The 21,909-nt window shown below is 34.1% G+C and overlaps 1 protein-coding gene across 5 annotated transcripts in view; it reads right to left on the reverse strand.

Moving 5' to 3' along the window:
- PHKB (phosphorylase kinase regulatory subunit beta) overlaps positions 1-21,909 on the reverse strand; it is a 218,620-nt gene that overhangs the window by 85,051 nt on the left and 111,660 nt on the right. For all 5 annotated transcript variants that reach the window (XM_079117626.1, XM_079117624.1, XM_079117623.1 and 2 more), the window contains 5 exons: positions 12,429-12,524; positions 11,126-11,323; positions 7,512-7,569; positions 6,897-6,974; positions 4,751-4,909 (listed from right to left, as the gene is read on the reverse strand). In XM_079117626.1, the coding sequence (XP_078973752.1) occupies positions 4,751-4,909; positions 6,897-6,974; positions 7,512-7,569; positions 11,126-11,323; positions 12,429-12,524 (589 nt within the window). The remainder of the gene's footprint in view (positions 1-4,750; positions 4,910-6,896; positions 6,975-7,511; positions 7,570-11,125; positions 11,324-12,428; positions 12,525-21,909) is intronic.

The raw sequence follows: 21,909 nt of genomic DNA on the forward strand, positions 1-21,909 counted from the left end.
TTTCTAAATTTATTCTATTACTTTTTAAAGGTAGGGTTATTGAGGATTGAACCCAGGGGTGCTTTACCACTGAGGTACATCCCCAACCTAATTTGTATCTTATTTTGAGACGTGGTCTCACTAAGTTGCTGAGGCTGGCCTAGAACTTGTCATCCTCCTGCATCAGCCTACTGAGTAGCTGGGATTATAGGTGTATGCCAACACGCTGAGCTTATTCAATCATTTTAAAAGTCTCTTATTAAATACTAGAGGAAAACAGGGGACATACTTCAATGGTACAGGCAATGATTTCCAAAATAGGATCTAATAGTTCGAGAACTAAAAGCAAGAACAGACAAATGGGATTATATCAAATTAAATATCTTCTGCACAACAAAGAAAACAGTCAACAAAATGAAGAGACAACCTACAGAATGGGAGAAACTCTGTCAGCTATTCATCTAACAAAAGATTAACATCTAGAATATGTAAAGAATTCAAAAAACTTAACAAAAAACTGAGTAACGCAATTAAAACATGGGCAAATGATCTGAACAGAACTTCTCAAAGACGACACATAAATGTTCCACAAAAATATAAAGAAATGCTAAAATATCTTTAGCCATCAATGCACATGAAAGTTACAATGAGATTCTATCTCATCCCAGTCAGAATGGCTATCAAAAAACCAAAAAATAACAAACGATGGTGAGGATGTCAAGAAAAAGGAACTGTTAGTGGAACGCATATTAGTAAACCTAAAGAAAAACAGTATGCAGGTTCCTCAAAAAATTGAAAATAGAATTACCATTGTATCCAGCTATCTCACTTCTGGTTATAGATCTAAAAGGGAAAAAAGTCAGCATACAAAACAGATACCCTTCTTTATTGTGGAAGTGTTCACAATAGCCAGATATAAAATCAACCTAGATGCCCTCAGATGAATGGATAAAGAAAATATGGTACACCCACACACAAGACACACAATGGAGTATTATTCAGTCATAAAGAAGAATGAAATCTTTATTTGCAGGAAAATTGATAGAACTGGAGGTAATCATACGAGTTAAGTGAAATTAGCCAGACACAGAAATCAGATGAGTATAGCATGTTTTGTTTCATATGCAGAAACTAAAACAAACAAACAAAAAAAAACAATGATGACCTGAAAAGAGAAGACAGAGTATTATAGTATTAGAGAAGGGGAAAGGGAAGAGGGGGAATGAAGTGAGAGGAGAAAACAAGAAAGGGTGAATACAATCACCAAAGCACAAAATACGGATGTATGGAAATGTCACAGTGACACCTATTAATTTGTACAATTAATATGATTGAATAATAATAATAATAAAGAACTCATGGTAGGTACAGAAAGACATAGCACATGAACTTAATTATATATGGGACCTAAAAAAGTTGAAGTAGGGAATAGAATCAAGTTTATCAGTGATTTGCATGGGGGTGAGAATGTGAAGTTGTTGGTCAAAGGGTAAAAAGTTTCAGTAGATAGGAGGAATAAGTTTTTGAGATCTGAAGTATGATGAGGTGACAATAGCTAATAATATTAAATAGTCAAAATTTCCAACAATGTTCCCACCACAAAAATATTAAGTATATGAAGTGATGGACATATTAGTTGAATTTATCATTTCACTGTGTGTGCACATGTGTATGTGTAGAAACATCACACTGGATCTCATAACTATGTACAATTATTATTTGCTAATTAAAATATTTTTTAAAAGGAAAAAAAAGAAGTCTCTTATTAGTGCTCAAAGGAAAGTAAGTAATACTCATTCCCAAAAGAAAATGATCATTCACAAAATTCAAGACAATTTTCATTTATTTGAATATTTTGGGAGTTTATGTGTATTAGAGAAAAACTTGAAGGTAGCTTAAATTGTAAACAATTCAAGCCTAATCAAAGAATGTGTCTTGTTCTCACCCTTGATTATTTATTAATATTTTCAAAATATTCATCATAAAAAAATCCTTCTACTACCTTCTGTAAATTATATACTATGTAAAGTTCTCCTCTTTAATGATTTAGGATCTTCTAATAGTACTTGAATGAAGGTACGGGTAATTGAATGTTTGGGATAAGAAAATTTAGCTGCCTTACAGACGTTTTAAAATACAATTATCATTAACTTTGTTACATTTCTTAAGTTTTCTGAACTTTTAAAAAGATCTTGATTTTCAAGTGACTTTTTACAATGATAAATACTTTTTGGGTTATTTACTTTTGCAAAGAGATCAAAAAAGTACTCTGTTTTCTCTGGACTGATTTTACATGGACAATTTTTAAACTTTCAAATTTAAATAACAGTTGAAGGTACAACAAATGATCATTTTATTTAAAGGAAAAATCAGGAATTATAAAATATGTCTTATGGTTTAAAATAAATGTTTATAATTTATTTACCTATTATATAGTAACCATTGATTTCCTAAAAATAAATATCCTAAGAAAAAAAGGAAAGACTATAAAAATATTAACCATTTTCTAAGAACACAGTGGGAGTTCAGGCCTTGTTTAGAAAATTAGCATACTATATCTTTTTTCTCTATCAATGGCATAGAAGCCACACAGTTTTATTCACTTAAAATTATTCACGTAGGCATATCTTAGGCATATTCTTATTGGATTTCAGTGGGATACAAACTAGCCTGAGAGTTAAATATTACATAATATTTTTAAAGATTCACTATTCTATTAATTTCATGCAAAAACAGTAACACCAACTAAATGAGGACAAACTGTTGTTAAGCAGATAGCCAACTGAGGTTCCTTTAATGAGTAAGTAATACTTTGTTAGTAAATGTGGCATCTGGAATCTTAATGAAAATCCATAGAAGTCTGAAGGCTCATGGTGGAAGTATACAATAGTTAACAGCAACTAAATGATTCAGTTTTTGAAATCTTATTCATCTCACCAGTGATCTCTTAACAGATGACACATGGCTAGGACAGAGTGCTAATGGATATGCAGCATCTCTTTAGCAGCAGGAAATCAGAATGCAGTTTCATATTACACAACATACCTTTTGCATGTTCTCTACTATCTTTTCAGAAGCCCAGCAGGGAAAAGAGAAATTGACTCTTTCTTTTAAGGCAGCCCTGCAATATTTTTTTTTTCATTTTGGTCATGAAACAGAAATAGAGGTGTGACCTGTACTATTTTTGTTCACTCTGGTCTTATCATGAGAAAATACTGCCTACATTCAAGACCTGTCTACATTTATCACACTTGTTTTGTAGTAAAGAAGGTTCTACTGTTTTCAGTCTTTTGCTTATCAATTTTACTCAGCGACTTTGCCCCCAAAACACTTTTTCTAATTATAATATTCCCCAGCTGGATATTTACCAAAAGAAAGAAAAAAAAGGTTTACACTTCAAATTCTTGGTCACAGGGTTCAGTCCTCAGACTCAAAATCAGAACAATTTCATCACGTTCATTTATAATTTCTAAGTATAAAGAAACTTGTGATTCTAATGTTAAAGTTCTTATCTTTACCAGGTTAACTATTACTCTACTAAAATGTTTTATTTAGCTCTATCAAAAAGCTTTCTTGTATTTATGGTAATGAGATGGAAATAACATTCTAACCAGAGATAACTTTTCCAACTTGGCTTTATTCTACAAAAATTACTTCATGTGTATCCCCCACCATCTTTGGAAAAGCAAAGCCTTTATAAATAATATTAACTCCTTGTCAAAAAGCTGTCCCTTTAAAGAAATAAAAATTTTCTACATGTTCTTAAATTAGCATTCAGTATATAAAGAAAAACAATATAGAATTAGGAAAGGAGCAAACTGAAAATAGCATACTTAATTTTCTCTTCTTTGGTTAGTTTCTGTCTGCTCTTACACATCATTTGTGTAAGGCTGAAATTAGAAATCTGACTTTCAAAATAGTCTTCCTTAATGAATTGCTAAAAAAGGAATCAAAGATGATTACTCTTACAGGACAAACTAATTTAGTGTGTATACAGAAATGCTAGAAAGAACAAAGATGATAAGAGTATTTCATATAGTAAGCAGACTTTTTTGTGCAAGTACAGAATTTTTAATTAGCTTATTTCATATTTAATAATAAAGGAATTCTGACTTTGAAATCATAGCCCTTTGATGGACATGCTAACAATATTTGAAATTTTAGCAAGAACTGGTGCAGGAAGATGCATAATGTTTTTTGTATGTGTGCTTATCAAATTTGCCTTTGTTTCAATGTGCCCAAAGAGTACTCTGATTCAGCTAAAGTTGCAGGAGAGGCCAAAAAGTAATTCTTCGAAGAATTATGAATAAATAGTACCATTAAGCCTACAGCTAGCCCAGAAAATTACCAACATGTATTTATTGGCAAAGAGAGAATTATCAATGATGACCAATTCCTTATGGCATGTAGTTTACTAAAGCAATGTTCAAACACGACTGCTACATTTAATCATAAACTTTATTATATCACATAAAAGTAACTCAAAGTTCTCATAGCCTTCTGCTAGAAACCTATCTACTAAGTTGATGCAGTCCCTAAATGATCATAATGGTTCCCATAACTATTTGCCTTTCTTCCTGGAAACTGTCCATCATCATTCAGTAAAGTAGATACACTAATACCCCATTAAACAGTAAGAAACCCCCCCAAAGAGCTCTAAAAAGTATGAAATATCACCCAAATCCAAGAAAAACATCACCAAATATATACCTATTTCTTACGGTTTGATAACAAGTAAAGAAAAATGTTGCCAATCTTTTCTTATACTTACCCAGCAGTTTTGCGATGATATAAAGGGCCTGTCCCCAAAGAAACAGTTTTCCATCACGGCCACAGTTGCTAGGAAATCGCTTTTGACTACCTGGGTTTCTTTTTTCATATTCTACAAAGTCAGCTGGCACATAATAGTACTTTGGTACCACAGGATATCCTACAGTTTAAAAATAAGTGTATTTAAAATGTAACAAAGCAATGCCCTTCCCCAAATTTCCTTTAAGAGCCTACAATGACTAGAAAGCAAGGAAAGAGAAAGATTGTACAGGAAGTAGATCTGATAAGCTACAGAAAATGGGATATTCTCATTCCTTTTAGATTTTACCAGTGAAAAACATGGAAAAAAGTTTCTTGACTCTAAGTCAACAGCATACTATTATACTTTTAGCCAACAATGTGTACACATCTCCTTTAACAACATTTAATTTTAACACCTTTAAATGAATCAAATAAATAGTATGCAAATGTTTAGAGCCATAGAGGAAGTTTTTTTAAATAGGATTAGTCTGTGGAAGCTGCACAAATGAGATACTATGTAATCTTAAATGAAGAATTATAACCCTGAGTCACTGTGTAGAGCACAGAAATCCCTATTTAAATATTAAGCCCATTATCTACCATTTAGTATCACTGAAGAGAAAAAAATCCATCTTTTCCTGTGACCAACCCATTTAAAAACATTCTTAGCAGAAATTAAAATTATTATTTAAAGAGTAGGGTCTTTGTAGAGTGCTACAGAAAACTTTTAGCAACATGAACCTGAAGTATATTTTTCTAATAAAATTACACAGATTTCCCTAAAATTGTGTTTCCTTCTTTATGTCTAAATTCATGTCTAAATTGTGTCTAAAACCAGCAAAAAAAAGAGTCTATGATATACAGAGAATACTTTAAACATCACCCTGAGCATAATGAAGCCTAAAGTGGAGTATATTAAACTATCACCTCAATGCATTCTCAATGCATTAATGATCTGTTTCTGATGATCTGATCCAAGAGATTTCAAATATTACATTCATTACATCATTCCTTATGTTCATTACAATAATCCTCAAAGTGTTCAGAGCATAAAGACATAAATAACTGCTTTAAAAAATTACTATTTATCATTCAATGTTTATCCATAAACATGCCAAAATTTTTAACATTACAAGTATTCTAAAGGGTGTGGACATAAAATGAAGTATTTACTCTGAGATATTTGTGGAAAACCCCAAAGAGCATTACAAACTTTTTGTGGGATAGGAACAAGGACCAGTTCTATGAATGATACTTTATTCATCTCCATGAATGACCTAAATTCATCTCTATCATGTCTATAAGACCATTCACTTTTTTATACCAGCACATCATAATTTTTAACTTATATATAAATATGTTTCAAAACTGTTCTCTTATGAGAATATACTCTTATTCTGTTAATACCTCTAAACCTCAAAGATATCTAGACTTTCACATTTGGAATTCCTTGGAGAATTAAGTTTACAGTTATACAGAGAAGTGAATTATGTTCTTTAATGGTCCCTGGTGGTGTTTGACTGAAATCAATATATCCCTACTCATAAGACTAAGCATTTTGATCATTTCTAAAATATAAATCCATCAGTGAAAAATGACATTTAAGCATATAGAAGACATTCAAAACACAACACTAAAGGCCCTAGAAGCAACTACAAAGAGGAGGCTAAAATGTTCTTGGCAACCCTAGTGCTTTTAGACAACAGCAGAGCCTCCCTAGGGAGCCTTCTGGGTCTGCAGGGGGTGGGGAGCAGTACTTGCCAACCATATCATTTTTGATGACCTGGATAAAAACTAGCCACGTTATATTATTATCACACTATACAGAGTAAAGGAAGTACATAATTTAGTAACAGATGAAAAAGATCTATCCACATTCACACTGCCTTGGCAATACTATAGCCATGACCACCTAAATTCATCTCCATCCTTGTATTGACTAATGAATTCCTTTGGCAAAAACACATGTATTACAATAAATTAATAGGTTATTCTCTCTAATTTCATATAAGGCTCTGCTCATTTTTTCAATTTAATACATTATTATGTTTTATTAAAAAAATCACACATTTCAAAGAAATACTAAGAAAAGATGATAGGAAGAATTCTTGAAAAAGCAACTATACCTTCTGTGGTCTGATGAAGTACTGGAGTCAAAAGATCCTGATATTCCTTGACTTGTTTGGGATTGCCTCTAAAAACTCCTAAAATGGAAAATATAAAATCCAATAGCAGCTATGCTCAATAAGTATCATAAAAATTTTACCTTAGAACACCTATTGGTTCTTTTTAAATTACTGTGGTAATTATTTATGTAAATGATAAAAATATAATTAAAAAAGTAATGCAAATTGCATGATTTTTCCTAAGGAATTGATTTTAGAAAGTCATGTTAGCATTTAGAAATGAAAACTGAATTTAATTAAAATTTCTCTCTTCTTAAGTATAAATGTTATTATATGTCATTATAGTGCTCGTGATTTCTATTAATCAAAAACCTTTCTTTGTAAATACAAATAATATATTAGTTATCATTTTAAAATACTTCAAAGTAGTTTTTAAAATTCTGTAAATGATTTACCATTCACTCAGAAAGCAGAAGAGTAGCACATAAAAATGCAGAGCAGTTAACATCACCCAGTACAGTCTATTTGCTAGCTGAAAGGAGTCATATTTCATTTCTGCTCTTCTTTACACCACTTATATCCTATAGCTTACATTTCAGGAAAAAGCTCACTTACCATCAATCATCATGTAAAGGAAAAATATGGGAAATTCACATTCAATGCCATCAAATAGCTAAAAAAGAAAATAAAAGGTTAAAAATTTCAATAACAAACTGTAACAATTGTATTTAGGCTATGAAGGTAAAATATTAATTTACAGTAATAACAAAGTTAGACTGATTTTTATAGTCTATTATTTAAAAAAATTTTCTCAGGACTCTTATTATTCAAAAACTTATTCATTTAATCCATCAAATAGCAATAATTCAAAAAAAATTTACCAAGTATTTACTAATACTTAATACCTGGCACCAACCAGACCAAGAAATATGAAGACACAAAAGACAGACAACTTCCCCAAGAAGTTTATAACCTAGTGGGAAGGCTAGAATACAAATACATAATTATAGTACAGTACAAAATGTCTCTACATGATAAATTCGGAAAGCAGTGAATGAATCATCTGAGTCTCCTTGAGGGTCAAGGAAGAGTTTGTAGCTGCTTCAGCTAATGCTTGATGGGCTTCATTGGGAAGATGAGCTAAGGGAAATCCACCCAGAGGAAACAAGAGTACAAACTATATATACAGAAACACAAAGTATGTATAGAAACTATTAGTAATTCAATAATTCTAAGATAAGGAAAGAAAAAGTAATAGTAAAAATGAAACCACAATATGTTGCCCAGGCCAGTCAAATGAGGAAGAGCCTTAGAGATCATGCTCAGAGACTGTGATTTTAACCTGGAACTAACAGGAAACCAATGATGACTTATCAATACATTTACTTGCTAAACTGGGCAGCTGACAGTACTAAAGAGAGATATAGGGTAAGAAATAAGGTAACCAGGTAGGAGGCGGCTAGAGCAATTCAAAGAGAAAAGATTAGCCTAAGCCAGGGCATCTCAACTTCAGGACTACTAACAATTTGGGTCAAATAATTCTCCATTGCAGGGGTGGGTCCTGTGCAATGTAGGAATTTTAAAAAAACAGATGTCACTTGGGGGACACAATTTCCCCAGGTTACAAATCACTAGTTTAAATCAAGGAGTAATAGAGGAAGAGGGACATCATTTTAAGATTTTTAAAGAAGCCAAATTTGCCAGCTTTTGTGACTGATAAAGGTAGTTGAGAGAGAAGAGGCTAGAATGATTTTGTTTGGGCCTTGAGAAGAGGAGTAAGAACTGAGTACAAGAAGAGACTGTATGACATCTAAGTGAAGATGTTCAAAAGACAACTGCATTAAGCTGGACATGGGCATGCCTGTAACCCCAGCGACGCAGGAGGCTGAGGCAGGAGGACTGCAAGTTCAAGGCCAGCCCTGGCAATTTAGCAAGGTCCTAAGGAACTTAGTAAGACCCTGCCCTGTCTCAAAATGAAAGATTAAAAAGGCTTGGGAATGTGGTTCAGTGTTAACCACCCAGTACCAAAAAAGCTGCATAAATGGGCAGAGTATTTGTGTGAAGAAGTATGAGCTAGAGAGAATTATTAAAAGTGATAAGCTGTGAGAGCATGGGTAGAATGAAAAGCAAATAGGGCTGAGGATGAGCCACAGAAGAGCAATGTTTAAGAAGACAGAGGAAAAGAAACCTGCAAAGGAGACTAAAGAGAACAGTAAGTAGAAAACTAGGAAAATGGGGTTATGGCAAATAGAGGAGAAGGTTCCAAGAAAGAAGACTCATTTAAGGCATGCAAATACTAAGGAGAGGTGAAATAAGATCAAAACAGCATCCTTTATGACACAGTGAACACAAGTGACAGACATCAAGATAGTTACTGGAGAGTGTTAAAGAGAAAAGATAAGATTATACAGGCCCAGAGAGAGTAGGAGACAAACAAGGTCTATAGACCAAGTTCACACCATGTTTTTCAGAAGTGTTACTCCAAAGAGAAAGAAGATGAAACACAGATAGGAATATGGGTTGAGGGAGGCTTTTTGCTTTTTTTTTTTTTTTTTTTTTTTTTAATTTAATGATGAACATCAATGTGTTTACATTGAGGAAAAGAAATTGATTTAAGTTGGGGAAGCAAAATAGAGGGAAGGTTTAGAAGTGGGAAAGATGAGGAGAAGAAAGGAGAGATGTTCATCATGTTTTCAGAGAAGAAAACTTTCTGCAAGAGAACAAAAAAAAAAAATGAGAACAAGATAAAATGTGCCTATGTGTAGTAAACTAAGAAGAGAGAGCACCCTTTTTTTTTTTGAGAGAGCACCTTTTATCTAGGTGAAGTGAGATAAGAAGAAAGAGCACCTTTTATGAGACAGGAGAGATAGACAAGTATGATGAAGGAAAGATACACTGGAGGAGGCCACATCAAATGAAAGGCAATCCAGTAGAAAATAAGAAATCAAAGGCTGGAAACTTGAGTACAAATGAGAAAAAACTGGAAAAGATTTCAAGAGGAGTTCCTGGCAGGGTCATTCAATAGAACAAACAAGAGGTGAAACAGTGATGAGGACTGTTCAGTCAACAATGATGGCCTGGATTTGAGGAGGTATTTATCCATACAGTGTTTGTAGCCTTCCTTGGTGGTGCTGAGCAGTAAGTGCAGAAGTAGAGAACGCCTGCTAGACTGATCCAAAATTCAAAGGACGCAAGGTGGTAGATGCAGATGATCCAATTCAAATGTAAGTGAGGTAAACCAGCTCAGGAAATGAATTAAATAGGAAAGAAACATTTGAAGGCACTTGAGATAAACTGATTAATTTAACAGATTGTAACACCAAAAAAATTTTAACAGCTACAAAAATTCAATACTATACAGAATAAAATGGTTCTTAAAGCTCCCAAATGATCATTGACGGTGAAATTTAACATATTCATGAATAGTTTGTCAAGTTGTCCTGAAAAACTAAGTGTATACTGAATTTTAATAGTGGTAAGTTAATTGCCAAACAAGTACAAGGTCGAATATTGTCGGGACATACTCCATATTACAAATTCATTTTATGGGTCTTCAGTGGGTAAGTTAAAGTTATAAGAATACTTTAAAAAGTAATTTTCAACATACCCCACTAAAGCAAAGTCTTCACCAATGTGAGGGGATGCTTACTTTTTGGAGGTATTAAGAATATTCTGGATAGCTTAAAAGGAGCTAGGACAAACCTATATGTAGTGGTTTGAAATATAATTTGAAACAAATATTCAGACAAGTATATTTCAATGAGAAGTGTCTAAATGAAACAAAAATGTCAGGGAGAGTAGTATCTGTTTGAATATGAGCATTTGCTTAACAGAGCAATAGCTAGATTACAAATAAAAACTTTATATCATATAAGACAAATAGGCAAACGAGTGAAAATGCAAGAGAAAAATTGACCAATGAATCAACATGGCCTACTATGAGCAAACAGACCTCATGGAATAAGAGCTAACACTTATTTAGCATTTACTATGTGTCGAGCACTGTTCTAAACATCTGAAACATTTAATTATTAAAAGAACCTCATGATATAGCTAGTGTTATTATTTTACCAATGAATAATATTAAACACAGAGTTCAATTAACTTATCCAAGATCACACAGCTATTAAATGTGAACTTAATCATTAGAACCTAAAAACAGGAAGTCAGCCACTGGAATTTGTGCTTTTGACCACTTTCATGTACTAATGCATAATATTTTCTGATACCTTAATTTCAGCTGGTTTGTAGTAGCGTCTGTTTGGATCCTCCAATGATGTTCTATACCCATCTCTCAAGAAACGCTTAAAACCATATTTTCCTTTTAATTTTCTAACTACTTTATCAAGTGTCTGGTTAAACAGAACTTCATCATCCAGGGCAAATGCAGGATAACTGATGCAGGGAAGCAGGGCAGCATCTGTGTTCTGGGGTCAACAAGAAAGAGATTGTAAGTGTCTACAGTGATATGATCAACAAAGTCCAAGGATAATCATGGCTAAGGAAAGTCAAAAAGGTTATCCAACTGACAGTGAGCTTGCTCAGAACAGCAGGCAGGTATTTCTATGGCATGCTTCAGTGAACCTTACAGAAGAGTTAAAACTTTGTTCATTAGTAAAGAGAATTTTCAAAGTGCAACATTGGGCTCAAACTTTTATTTTAAAAATTTTATTTTAATTAGAGCAATTTAATACCAATAGCCATCACAATTTAGACTGCCACAGCAATTTGCTTATAATAGTGAAAAAGAGGAAATAAGCTAAAGATCCAACAATCAGCAACCATTAAAATTTATATTGTAAGAGCCATTAAAATTTATATTATAGAATTTATACATTTAGGGTAACAAGGATTGTGAACAAGACTGTTTTAGTTTTGTAAAGTAAAAATATTATATATGTGCATAAAATATATAGAAGCATGCATATGATACCACCCTAAGAGTATATCTGAGTAGAATAAATGAATATTGTATTATGAAGTAAGCAAATAATGCTTATCTGTGGGTTTTGATTTATTTTACTACAACCTTACATTACATATATGTGTTATTTTTAAGTAATTATATTATTATGCTTTGGATTTTTTAAAGAATAGGAACACCAATAATACCTAGAAAAATGTACAATTTGGTATAATAAGTATACAAAAGTTAATCAGATTAAGAGTGAATCAAAAGGGAGGAAAGAAACCAGAAAATTTTATTCAAAAAGAAATATCAACTAAAATATATTTTTCTAATATTTCATGATAAAAAATGATTCCCTTTTGCCTAATGTTGCTAACTTTACAAAAAGAAAAATAATGTCTTTTTTTAAAATTGCCTTATAAAATACCTAAAGGAGCTTTGTCCACAACTATTTTCTTCCTAAGTAAGCCCTCCAGAGGTCAGAGGTGTGAGGGGCAATATTAATCGTGTCTTATCCTATGAACAACCTCTAACATTTTAAGAGTACTTTCTTGGAAAAGAAGATAAAACTACATAAAAATCATAAATTATAGTTCATTTAAATTTATCCTAAAACATCTCACATGAGATCTTGATTCTCTGGGTAATAGTGAGCACAAAGTTTGCCTGTTGCGGTTGTGAGCATCGAGATCCACAAAAATAACTGACCAAGAACAGCCCTGGAAAGAGAAAAAGAAAAACATTTCAAGAACTTGTAAAACATTTGGCATTGTTACTATGAGAAATTTCACAAAAAATATTAATACTGGTTGAGTACAGGATTACTAAAGATCTTAAGTTTTTTTACTTTCATTATTTCTCAAATTTCTTGCAATAAATATAGTAAACAATCATAAAACATATATACATTTTACATTTTTTCTTTTTTTTATAAATCAGAATGTATTGATTACAAGATAGTCAATTAATTACACTTTAATGAAAATACAAATAGTTAAGTTACCATGACAAGGAATAAAAAAAGAAATAATTTGAATTCATAAAATATGAGCTTTGTACATTCCTCATAAGTAATGTTAATTATATGATCAAACTAAACAAATATATAAAATCAATAATTATGGATATAAAAATATTTGATTAAAATATGAAGATAGAATCTCAAATAACAATAATGAAAATAACACCAGCTGTTATTTAATATGTCAGCATAATGCTTTATGTTTCACATGGCTTACATCACTAAATATCCATATGTAGATATTATTATCCCCATTTTATTGAAAAGGACACTAAGCTTTAGTTCAATAGAGAAAGGGTATAAAATCAAGTCTGACACAGAAGCCCATGTTTTAACCACTTACTTTTATAATTTCCCACACTAAATAAAAAAAGCAAAAAACAAGTAAGAAGAAGAACAACAACAAAACTTGAATTAAAAGCCAGGTACATTGGAAAATGTCAATTGATCTTCTAAAACTTTAAAATTTTTGTTTACCATTTAGTCATTAGTTCCTTCTATATAACATTCTTTTACTGAGTTAAATATTTGAAAACTGAATGAACTGGGAATTCAAAAACTGCTTCCATTATAAGAGAACACTAAAAAAATATATGTGGGGAAAACAGAACTATCATGCATTTCATGTTGCTTCAATATCACTTTCTAAATCTCATCCCAGTCCTCACAAACTTCAAAGATACACTCATGCTTAAACTAAAACACCTCAAATCAATCACCTAGATTAAAACTTCAAAACTAGTAAGCACTAGTTTCTAGACCCAAATATTAGAACTTAGTCGGCATGTATTTCTCCTCTTAACCCATGTTCATACATGAATATCAGCTTGTAAAGTAGAATGGTTTCTCATACAGAACATAATTTTTTAAAAAAATCTTTAACTCTGGCAAGTGAATTAATGAATAAACAGGGAATGAGTGAGGCTGTCTTTCAACAACAAGGCTGGTACTAAACTGTTCTGTTATTTGGAGCTTCCCAATGTCCCATCTCCACTCATCTACTCATTCAACACAACGTTATGTAATAAGTACTGTTGGCAGAGTACTGTGCACTTTGCTTTGAGGGAAACAAATAAGGATGAACTTGACCTGTGCTCTCAAGACACTGACTTAGGTGATATACAGTCCTGCACAAGACAATTATGAAATAAAGAGAAAGCCCACACATGGCAATACATGGCAAAATACCATGCACATGGCTTAGTGAAAGAATTATAATTACAGTAAGTCCCCACAGCAAAGTACCCTGAACATGGTTTAGATGGAAGAATAATAATTATAATAACTCCCTATGGAAGCAGGAGAAGATAAGGACCAAAGCTAGGATCTGGATTTTGGAGGAAAAAGAAGAAACCAGAACAGTAAGAACAAAACAGCAGGAAATAAGTGGGTATAATATGTTAGAAACCTGTGAATACACAAAATAATAGGAGCTATAATTTATCCTTAGGTCAATAATTAATAAAGTTAATTGTATGCCAAACTGTCTGCCTGAAATTAAATTTTGAAAAGATACAATCTAAATAACATAATTTATTGTGAAATGGAAAATTTGGTAATTCTCTCCATTATTTGATAATGTAAGCAGTCAACTTCTATTATCTGGCCACAAGTAAACGGCTTATTTATCTGAATTCATCAAGTATTTGTTTAGGTTTCAATTTTCCTCTACCAGTCTCTAAGAAATATGCCCAAAGGGAAATATAATCTCGTAATGTTACCATATTTTAACACTGAAAGCACAGGCTAACAATACTGTTTGTGTTCTCTTACAAAATATACAATACTTTATGCATTACGGTCCATATTTTCAGGAGGGTAAAATCACCCAAGGTTATGGGCAACTATTTTCCAAAGCAAGACTTTTAAAAGTCATCAAGGAGAGCCCACACATGGAATTAATTATCACCTACTTTAAATCATCAGACACTTAATTTTAGTCCTACAAATTTCAAAGCAAGTTAGATGTCTGCGTTGCTTTGAACATTTTTCATAACATGAGCAATTTCTCTAGTCATCACCTTTTAGATTCTGGCCTCAGCTCATTTGTCAGTATCTTGATTTCCCCAATTAAAGGCAAGAATATGAAAAATGTTTTATATGTATATGTCACTTTAGAGTATCTTATAAAGTTTGGATATTTGATTTTCATCTTCATTTCTTGAAATCATCAGAACTGTGTCATAATATCCTGACTCCATCTACTGAGCATATTTTTTACATCAGAGAGTTCAAACTTTACTCTCCAACTGGGTTTCTGCCATTGTTTTAATTATAGTAAATGCACTAAATGATTCTACCTCACAATATTATGAGGCCATGAGTTTCAGTGATGGGAAAGGGCTGTACTTACCCATCCACCTCTCTGCTCAATTCTCATGACCAGAACAAACACTTCTGAGACAGCCCTAAGGCCCAGGGTACCAAAAGTGACCATACTACAATGTTAATATCAATGATCTGAATTAAAAGTGAAATGATTTGGAGAATTGTCTGGCCCTCTCTCTCTTCCACTTTAATCACTTCTAAGTCTGAGCTACTAGACTTGCTACCCTCATCTAGAATCAAAAAATAAAGCAAGATGAAACTGTTCAGTGGATCTACTGTACATGATCTCTTCTATTCTTATTTTAGAAGCAAAATCAAACCACAAAGCTATAATCAGGTGATTTTTTTTCTCTAATTCTCTAATACACTTCCCTTAAACAGAGCCCAGAGAGGAGTATTCTTCCAGAAAGGATGTTTACAGATGGGAATTTCCCTTCTGCACCATTTTAAGGGCAATAGATGTATAAACAGTCAATTTTTGCTTCCCAATCCAATACAGGCTTCTCTTTATAGAAGACATTGCTCACATAATAGTAAAGGAATTTTCAAAGTAAAGAGGAGGATGAATTTGAGCATTAATTCATAGGGTCTCAGAACAGCAGAGCTGAGACTCACACTCAGGAATCACAAAACGGTTGCTTGCTATATCCATGACATTTGATAAAATATTCTGACTTATTTAAATGTTATTATTTGAACATTGCTAAATATTACTTAAATAATATTTAAATCTATTTGTCACTGTATTTATAAAGAACATATTTGAGACCCTGATGAATTATGTAATTCTCTTATGTAGGATTACATTAGTATGGATCTAAATGTAGCTCTCTCTACCCCAAATCAGCTTTTATTATAAATTCATCATTATAGAAATTAGGGCTATTGTTCCCTGGGGACACTAGGCCCCAGGGAAATTTCCTTATCTACAATTTCCCCTACCTACCCTTCTGCCATGTGTGTGGGGAGATATCTGTGGTAAACTGGAGCTTTTGTCATTGAGTGGGAAAAAGTAGAAGGCCAGGCCTCAGCCAGACAGAAGGTTTTAAGAGAAAATGGGGAGAGCACAGAAGGGACTTGCACCTGGCCCCCACCTAGAGCTGAAATGGCTGCCCCAGTACAATAGGCCCCTGGGAACTTCCCTTATCTACAGTTGTTCCCCTACCTGCCCTCCTGCCTCACCTAAATGAGCCCACCACTAAAATTCTTCCCATTACCTGCCCCTGCTGAACCCTATAAAACCCAGACCCTTCTCGTAGCCAATGCCATTTTCCCTTTCGAAAACGTGCCCCTCTGTTGCTTAATAAAACACCGTTGATTTGTTGAGGTCTGTCTCCATTTCTTTTTCTGTTTGTATTCTCTTTCATTTTCTTTCAAGGTCCTTTTACCACATTTGATTCTTATAGTGATCCAAAGAAAAATAACTCTTGATCATGTAACAGTGGTCCACTTCACCTTTTGAATATACCCCTCATTGCTCTGAAGTTTATTTTTAAAAGGATATGTTTTTTTCTATCTTCTCCCCTCTCCCATTCCGTAACAAGATTAGGAAGATAGTGTTGTCTTTTCTTTCCCTAGTTAATTGTCCTTGAACACACCCACCACAGGAAGGAGCTATCTGCCAGAGGATCTAAGAAATGAATATCTAACACACCATCATGGTGCCCTGGGACCCCCTACCAGAACACCTGGAATGCAAACCCTTAAAGAGTTTCTTTAAAATTCCCCCTTCCTCCTGATGGGCAGAATCACAGCCTCTGGGACCATAGTCCCCTGTGTTTCTCCTTTACTAGCAAAGCAATAAACCTTTTTCATTTTTCTCAAAACTGTGTCCTCATTATTAAATTGGCATGCAATGGCATCAGGAACAAGGAATGAACTTTGGTAACAAAAAATAATTTATAAATGGAGATTTAAACAGTGTTCCCCCCCCCCCCCCCCCTCAATAATAAGGAAAGCGATTACTGGGGGTGAGGGAAAAAGGTAAACATTTTTTAAAATAAGAGTTTTCAAAGAAAACATAGGGGAGGTTTTCAAGATGACAGAATAGAGGAGGTCACTTTCCTGGCTGCTCTGTGGAGTGAATCCAAGAAAGCAGACAGCTTCTCAGCAAAGTGGGTGAAAAAAAAAGGCAGGGGGAACTTTACTGGAATTTAAAACTGGACATGCAAAGCAAATCAAGAACTCGGGAAGTTGGATATAATAAAATAAGGAAAAAATCCCCAGCAGCACAGCCACTGCCATGGCCAGGCCAGAAGCAACAGCCATGAGCACAGTGGAGGGATAGGGAATTAAAGGAACAAGCATTTTTGGGAGGCCTGGAGGCATGTCCAGGTACGGAGCATCTAGAGATCAAGGATTTTGCCTGGCAAACCTGAAAGACCCACTGCACAATATTCATGTGCAGGGAAAGAAGCAGCCATCTCTCCAGGTGGTGTGTGAAGGACAAAGGAAGGAACCATTTTGCAGCCACCGCACAGGAACCAGCAGCTGAGAGGGACAATTCCCGACAAACCCAAGTTTGGCCTGAAATACAGCATGACACAGAGTGTGCTTAAGTGACCAGGAGAAAATCAAACGTGGAGAGAGATTTACAAAAGGGACAACTGGTCTTGGAAATCCACCTGGCATTACTCCTTCCCTTCCAATCTGATTGCTTGCAGGACCAGTTGGGAAAGACCAGTCTGGTCTGGAATTTGGAAGGGTGGGGGCAGAAGAGATTGTTTGGAGACTGAACCCAAGACCAGGAAACCTGGTGTCTGAAGGTGACATAGGCGGCTATGAATTGAGTTCCCCACCACATAAGTGGAACCCAGGGGAAATCTGTGGGATACAGTCTTCCAGTGTGGACCACCAAGTCATGGGTGCTGGAAGTGAACTGACATAAAATCTCCAGACAAACTGGCATTAAATAAAGAGCCTGGAGCTCATCTAAGCCTAAACACTGCCTCCATGAGTTCTGCCTAGGGCATTACCTCTCTCACTCCAGCAACGCAGAGGGTGGAGCATCACACTCCAGACTACACCACCTAAAACTGCTGAAACGAGAAACTGAGAATCTTTTGAACTCCAACAGAAAGAATTCTTTAACTTTTCATCAAGATCCTTTTTTTTTTTTAATTCTTTTTCTTTGTTTAATTGTGTCCTTAATGATACAAGGACATTTATACATATTTATAATTTTTTCTTATTTATAGTATTTTTTTTTCAAGGGTATGGTATAATTTATTTATTTATTTATTTTTATTTATTTTTTTATTGTAAACAAATGGGATACATGTTGTTTCTCTGTTTGTACATGGCACAAAGGCATACCATTTGTGTAATCATAAATTTACATAGAGTAATGTTGTTTGATTCATTCTGTTATTTTTTCCCTTCCCCCACCCCTCCCACCCCTCTTTACCCTCTATACAGTACTTCCTTCCTCCATACTTGCCCCCCTCCCTAACCCTAACCCTAACCCTAACACTAACCATTCCCTCCCCCCCATTATGTGTCATCCTCCACTTATTAGCGATATCATTCGTCCTTTGGCTTTTTGAGATTGGCTTGTCTCACTTAGCATGATATTCTCCAATTTCATCCATTTGCCTGCAAATGCCATAATTTTATCATTCTTTATGGCTGAGTAATATTCCATTGTATATATATACCACAGTTTCTTTATCCACTCATCAATTGAAGGGCATCTAGGTTGGTTCCACAGTCTGGCTATTGTGAATTGAGCAGCTATGAACATTGATGTGGCTGTATCTCTGTAGTATGCTGATTTGAAGTCCTTTGGGTATAGGCCAAGGAGTGGGATAGCTGGGTCAAATGGAGGGTCCATTCCGAGTTTTCTAAGGAATCTCCACACTGCTTTCCAGAGTGGCTGCACTAATTTGCAGCCCCACCAGCAATGTATAAGTGTACCTTTCTCCCTACATCCTCGCCAACACCTGTTGTTGCTCGTATTCTTGATAATCGCCATTCTAATTGGGGTGAGATGGAATCTTAGGGTAGTTTTCATTTGCATTTCTCTTATTACTAGAGATGTTGAACATTTTTCCATATGTTTGTTGATTGCTTGTAGATCTTCTTCTGTGAAGTGTCTATTCATTTCCTTAGCCCATTTGTTGATTGGGTTATTTGTATTCTTCGTGTAGAGTTTTTTGAGTTCTTTATAGATTCTGGAGATTAGTGCTCTATCTGAAGTATGATTGGCAAAGATATTCTCCCACTCTGTAGGCTCTTTCTTCGCATTGCTGATAGTTTCCTTTGCTGAGAGAAAGCTTTTTAGTTTGAATCTATCCCAGTGGTTGATTCTAGCTTTTATTTCTTGTGCTATGGGAGTCTTGTTAAGGAAGTCTGATCCTAGAATAGAAGAGGAGGGAACCCTCCCAAACTCATTCTATGAAGCCAATATCACACTGATACCTAAACCAGACAGAGACTCATCAAGGAAAGAAAATTTCAGACCAATATCCTTAATGAACATCGATGCAAAAATTCTCAACAAAATTTTAGCAAATCGCATACAAAAACATATTAAAAAGATAGTACACCATGATCAAGTGGGCTTCATCCCAGGGATGCAAGGTTGGTTCAACATCAGGAAATCAATAAACGTAATTCACCATATTAATAGACTTAAAGTCAAGAATCACATGATTATTTCAATAGATGCAGAAAAAGCATTTGATAAAATACAGCACCCCTTCATGCTCAAAACACTAGAAAAAATAGGGATAGTGGGAACATTCCTTAACATTGTAAAGGCCATTTATGCTAAGCCCATGGCTAATATCATTCTAAATGGTGAAAAACTGAAAGCATTCCCCCTAAAAACTGGAACAAGGCAGGGATGCCCTCTTTCACCACTTCTATTCAACATCGTTCTTGAGACTCTGGCCAGAGCAATTAGACAAACCAAAGAAATTAAAGGGATACGAATTGGAAAAGAAGAACTCAAACTATCCCTCTTCGCTGATGACATGATTATATATTTAGAGGAACCTGGAAATTCCACCAGAAAACTCTTAGAACTCATAAGTGAATTCAGTAAAGTAGCAGGTTACAAGATCAATGCCCATAAATCCAACGCATTTTTATACATAAGTGATGAATCTTCAGAAAGAGAAATTAGGAAAACTACCCCATTCACAATAGCCTCGAAAAAAATAAAATACTTGGGAATCAATCTCACAAAAGAGGTGAAAGACCTCTACAATGAGAACTATACAACACTAAAGAAAGAAATTAAAGAACACCTTAGAAGATGGAAAGATCTTCCATGTTCTTGGATAGGAAGAATTAATATTGTCAAAATGGCCATACTACCTAAAGTGATATACAAATTCAATGCAATTCCAATTAAAATCCCAATGACGTACCTTACAGAAATAGAGCAAGCAATTATGAAATTCATCTGGAAGAATAAGAAACCCAGAATAGCTAAAGCAATCCTTAGCAGGAAGAGTGAAACAGGGGGTATTGCAATACCAGATCTTCAACTCTACTACAAAGCAATAGTAACAAAAATGGCATGGTATTGGTACCAAAACAGAAAGGTAGATCAATGGTACAGAATAGGGGACACGGACACAAACCCAAATAAATACAATTTTCTCATACTAGACAAAGGTGCCAAAAATATGCAATGGAGAAAAGATAGCCTTTTCAACAAATGGTGCTGGGAGAATTGGAAATCCATATGCAACAGAATGAAATTAAACCCATATCTCTCACCATGCATGAAACTAAACTCAAAATGGATTAAGGACCTCAGAATCAGACCAGAGACCCTGCAGATTATAGAAGAAAAAGTAGGTCCAAATCTTCACCTTGTAGGTCTAGGACAGACTTCCTTATTTATAGTATTTTTGAAGCCTGTTATTTTTCATGGATTAGTTTTTTTGTGAACTAGGATCTTTGATTAGTATATTTTAGTTTTATTCTGTATTACTTTATTTTTATATTTAATTTTTTAAAATTTTTACTTTATATATTTTTTTCTCTTACCTGTTTCCCTTGATGCTCTCTTTTCTTCTGCTAACAGCCAAACTCTATTGTTTTCTTTCATTTTTCTTCTCTCCTCCTCCCACATAATCACCACATCCTGTATCACTTCTGTTCTCTCCCTGTCTACCATTTGAAATTATGAACCCTTTTGCAAACTTGCTGGTTTTAATGTGGACAATAACTGATCATATAATTTCTTTCTGTTTATTATAATAATTAACATTGTAGACATCATGGTTGGAACTATTTGGTTTAATGCTGTATATTGTTTGCATTGGTTGTTATTATTTGACTCCACCTAAACAGTGAAGTACTAGAAACCTTCAGGGACACTATTCATAAACTCTGCTGTCTCCAAACCATACTGTTAGATCCATACACATGAAAAAGCAAGGGACCAAATCACCCCAAACAAACCAAGATATTCTAATAACAAAATCCACTGACCACAGTGTAAGAAATGTCAGATAAAGAGTTTAGAATGTACCTAGTGGAGGTGATCTGCAAAGTAAAAGATGGTATAAGAAATAAAATCAGAGAGAAAATACAGGAAGTGAAAGCGCACTTCAATAAAGAGGCAAAGATTCTGGAAAAAAAAAAAAAAAAAAAAAGCAGAAATCCCTGAAATGAATAAAAGAATAGACCAAATTAGAAATTCAATAGAAAGCATCAACAATAGATGAGACCACTTGGAAGACAGAACCTCAGGCAACAAAGACGAAACATATAATCTTGAAAACAGAGTTGACCAT

Source organism: Sciurus vulgaris (genome assembly GCF_902686455.1).
Source record: "Sciurus vulgaris genome assembly, chromosome: 17".
Lineage (NCBI taxonomy): Eukaryota > Metazoa > Chordata > Mammalia > Rodentia > Sciuridae > Sciurus > Sciurus vulgaris.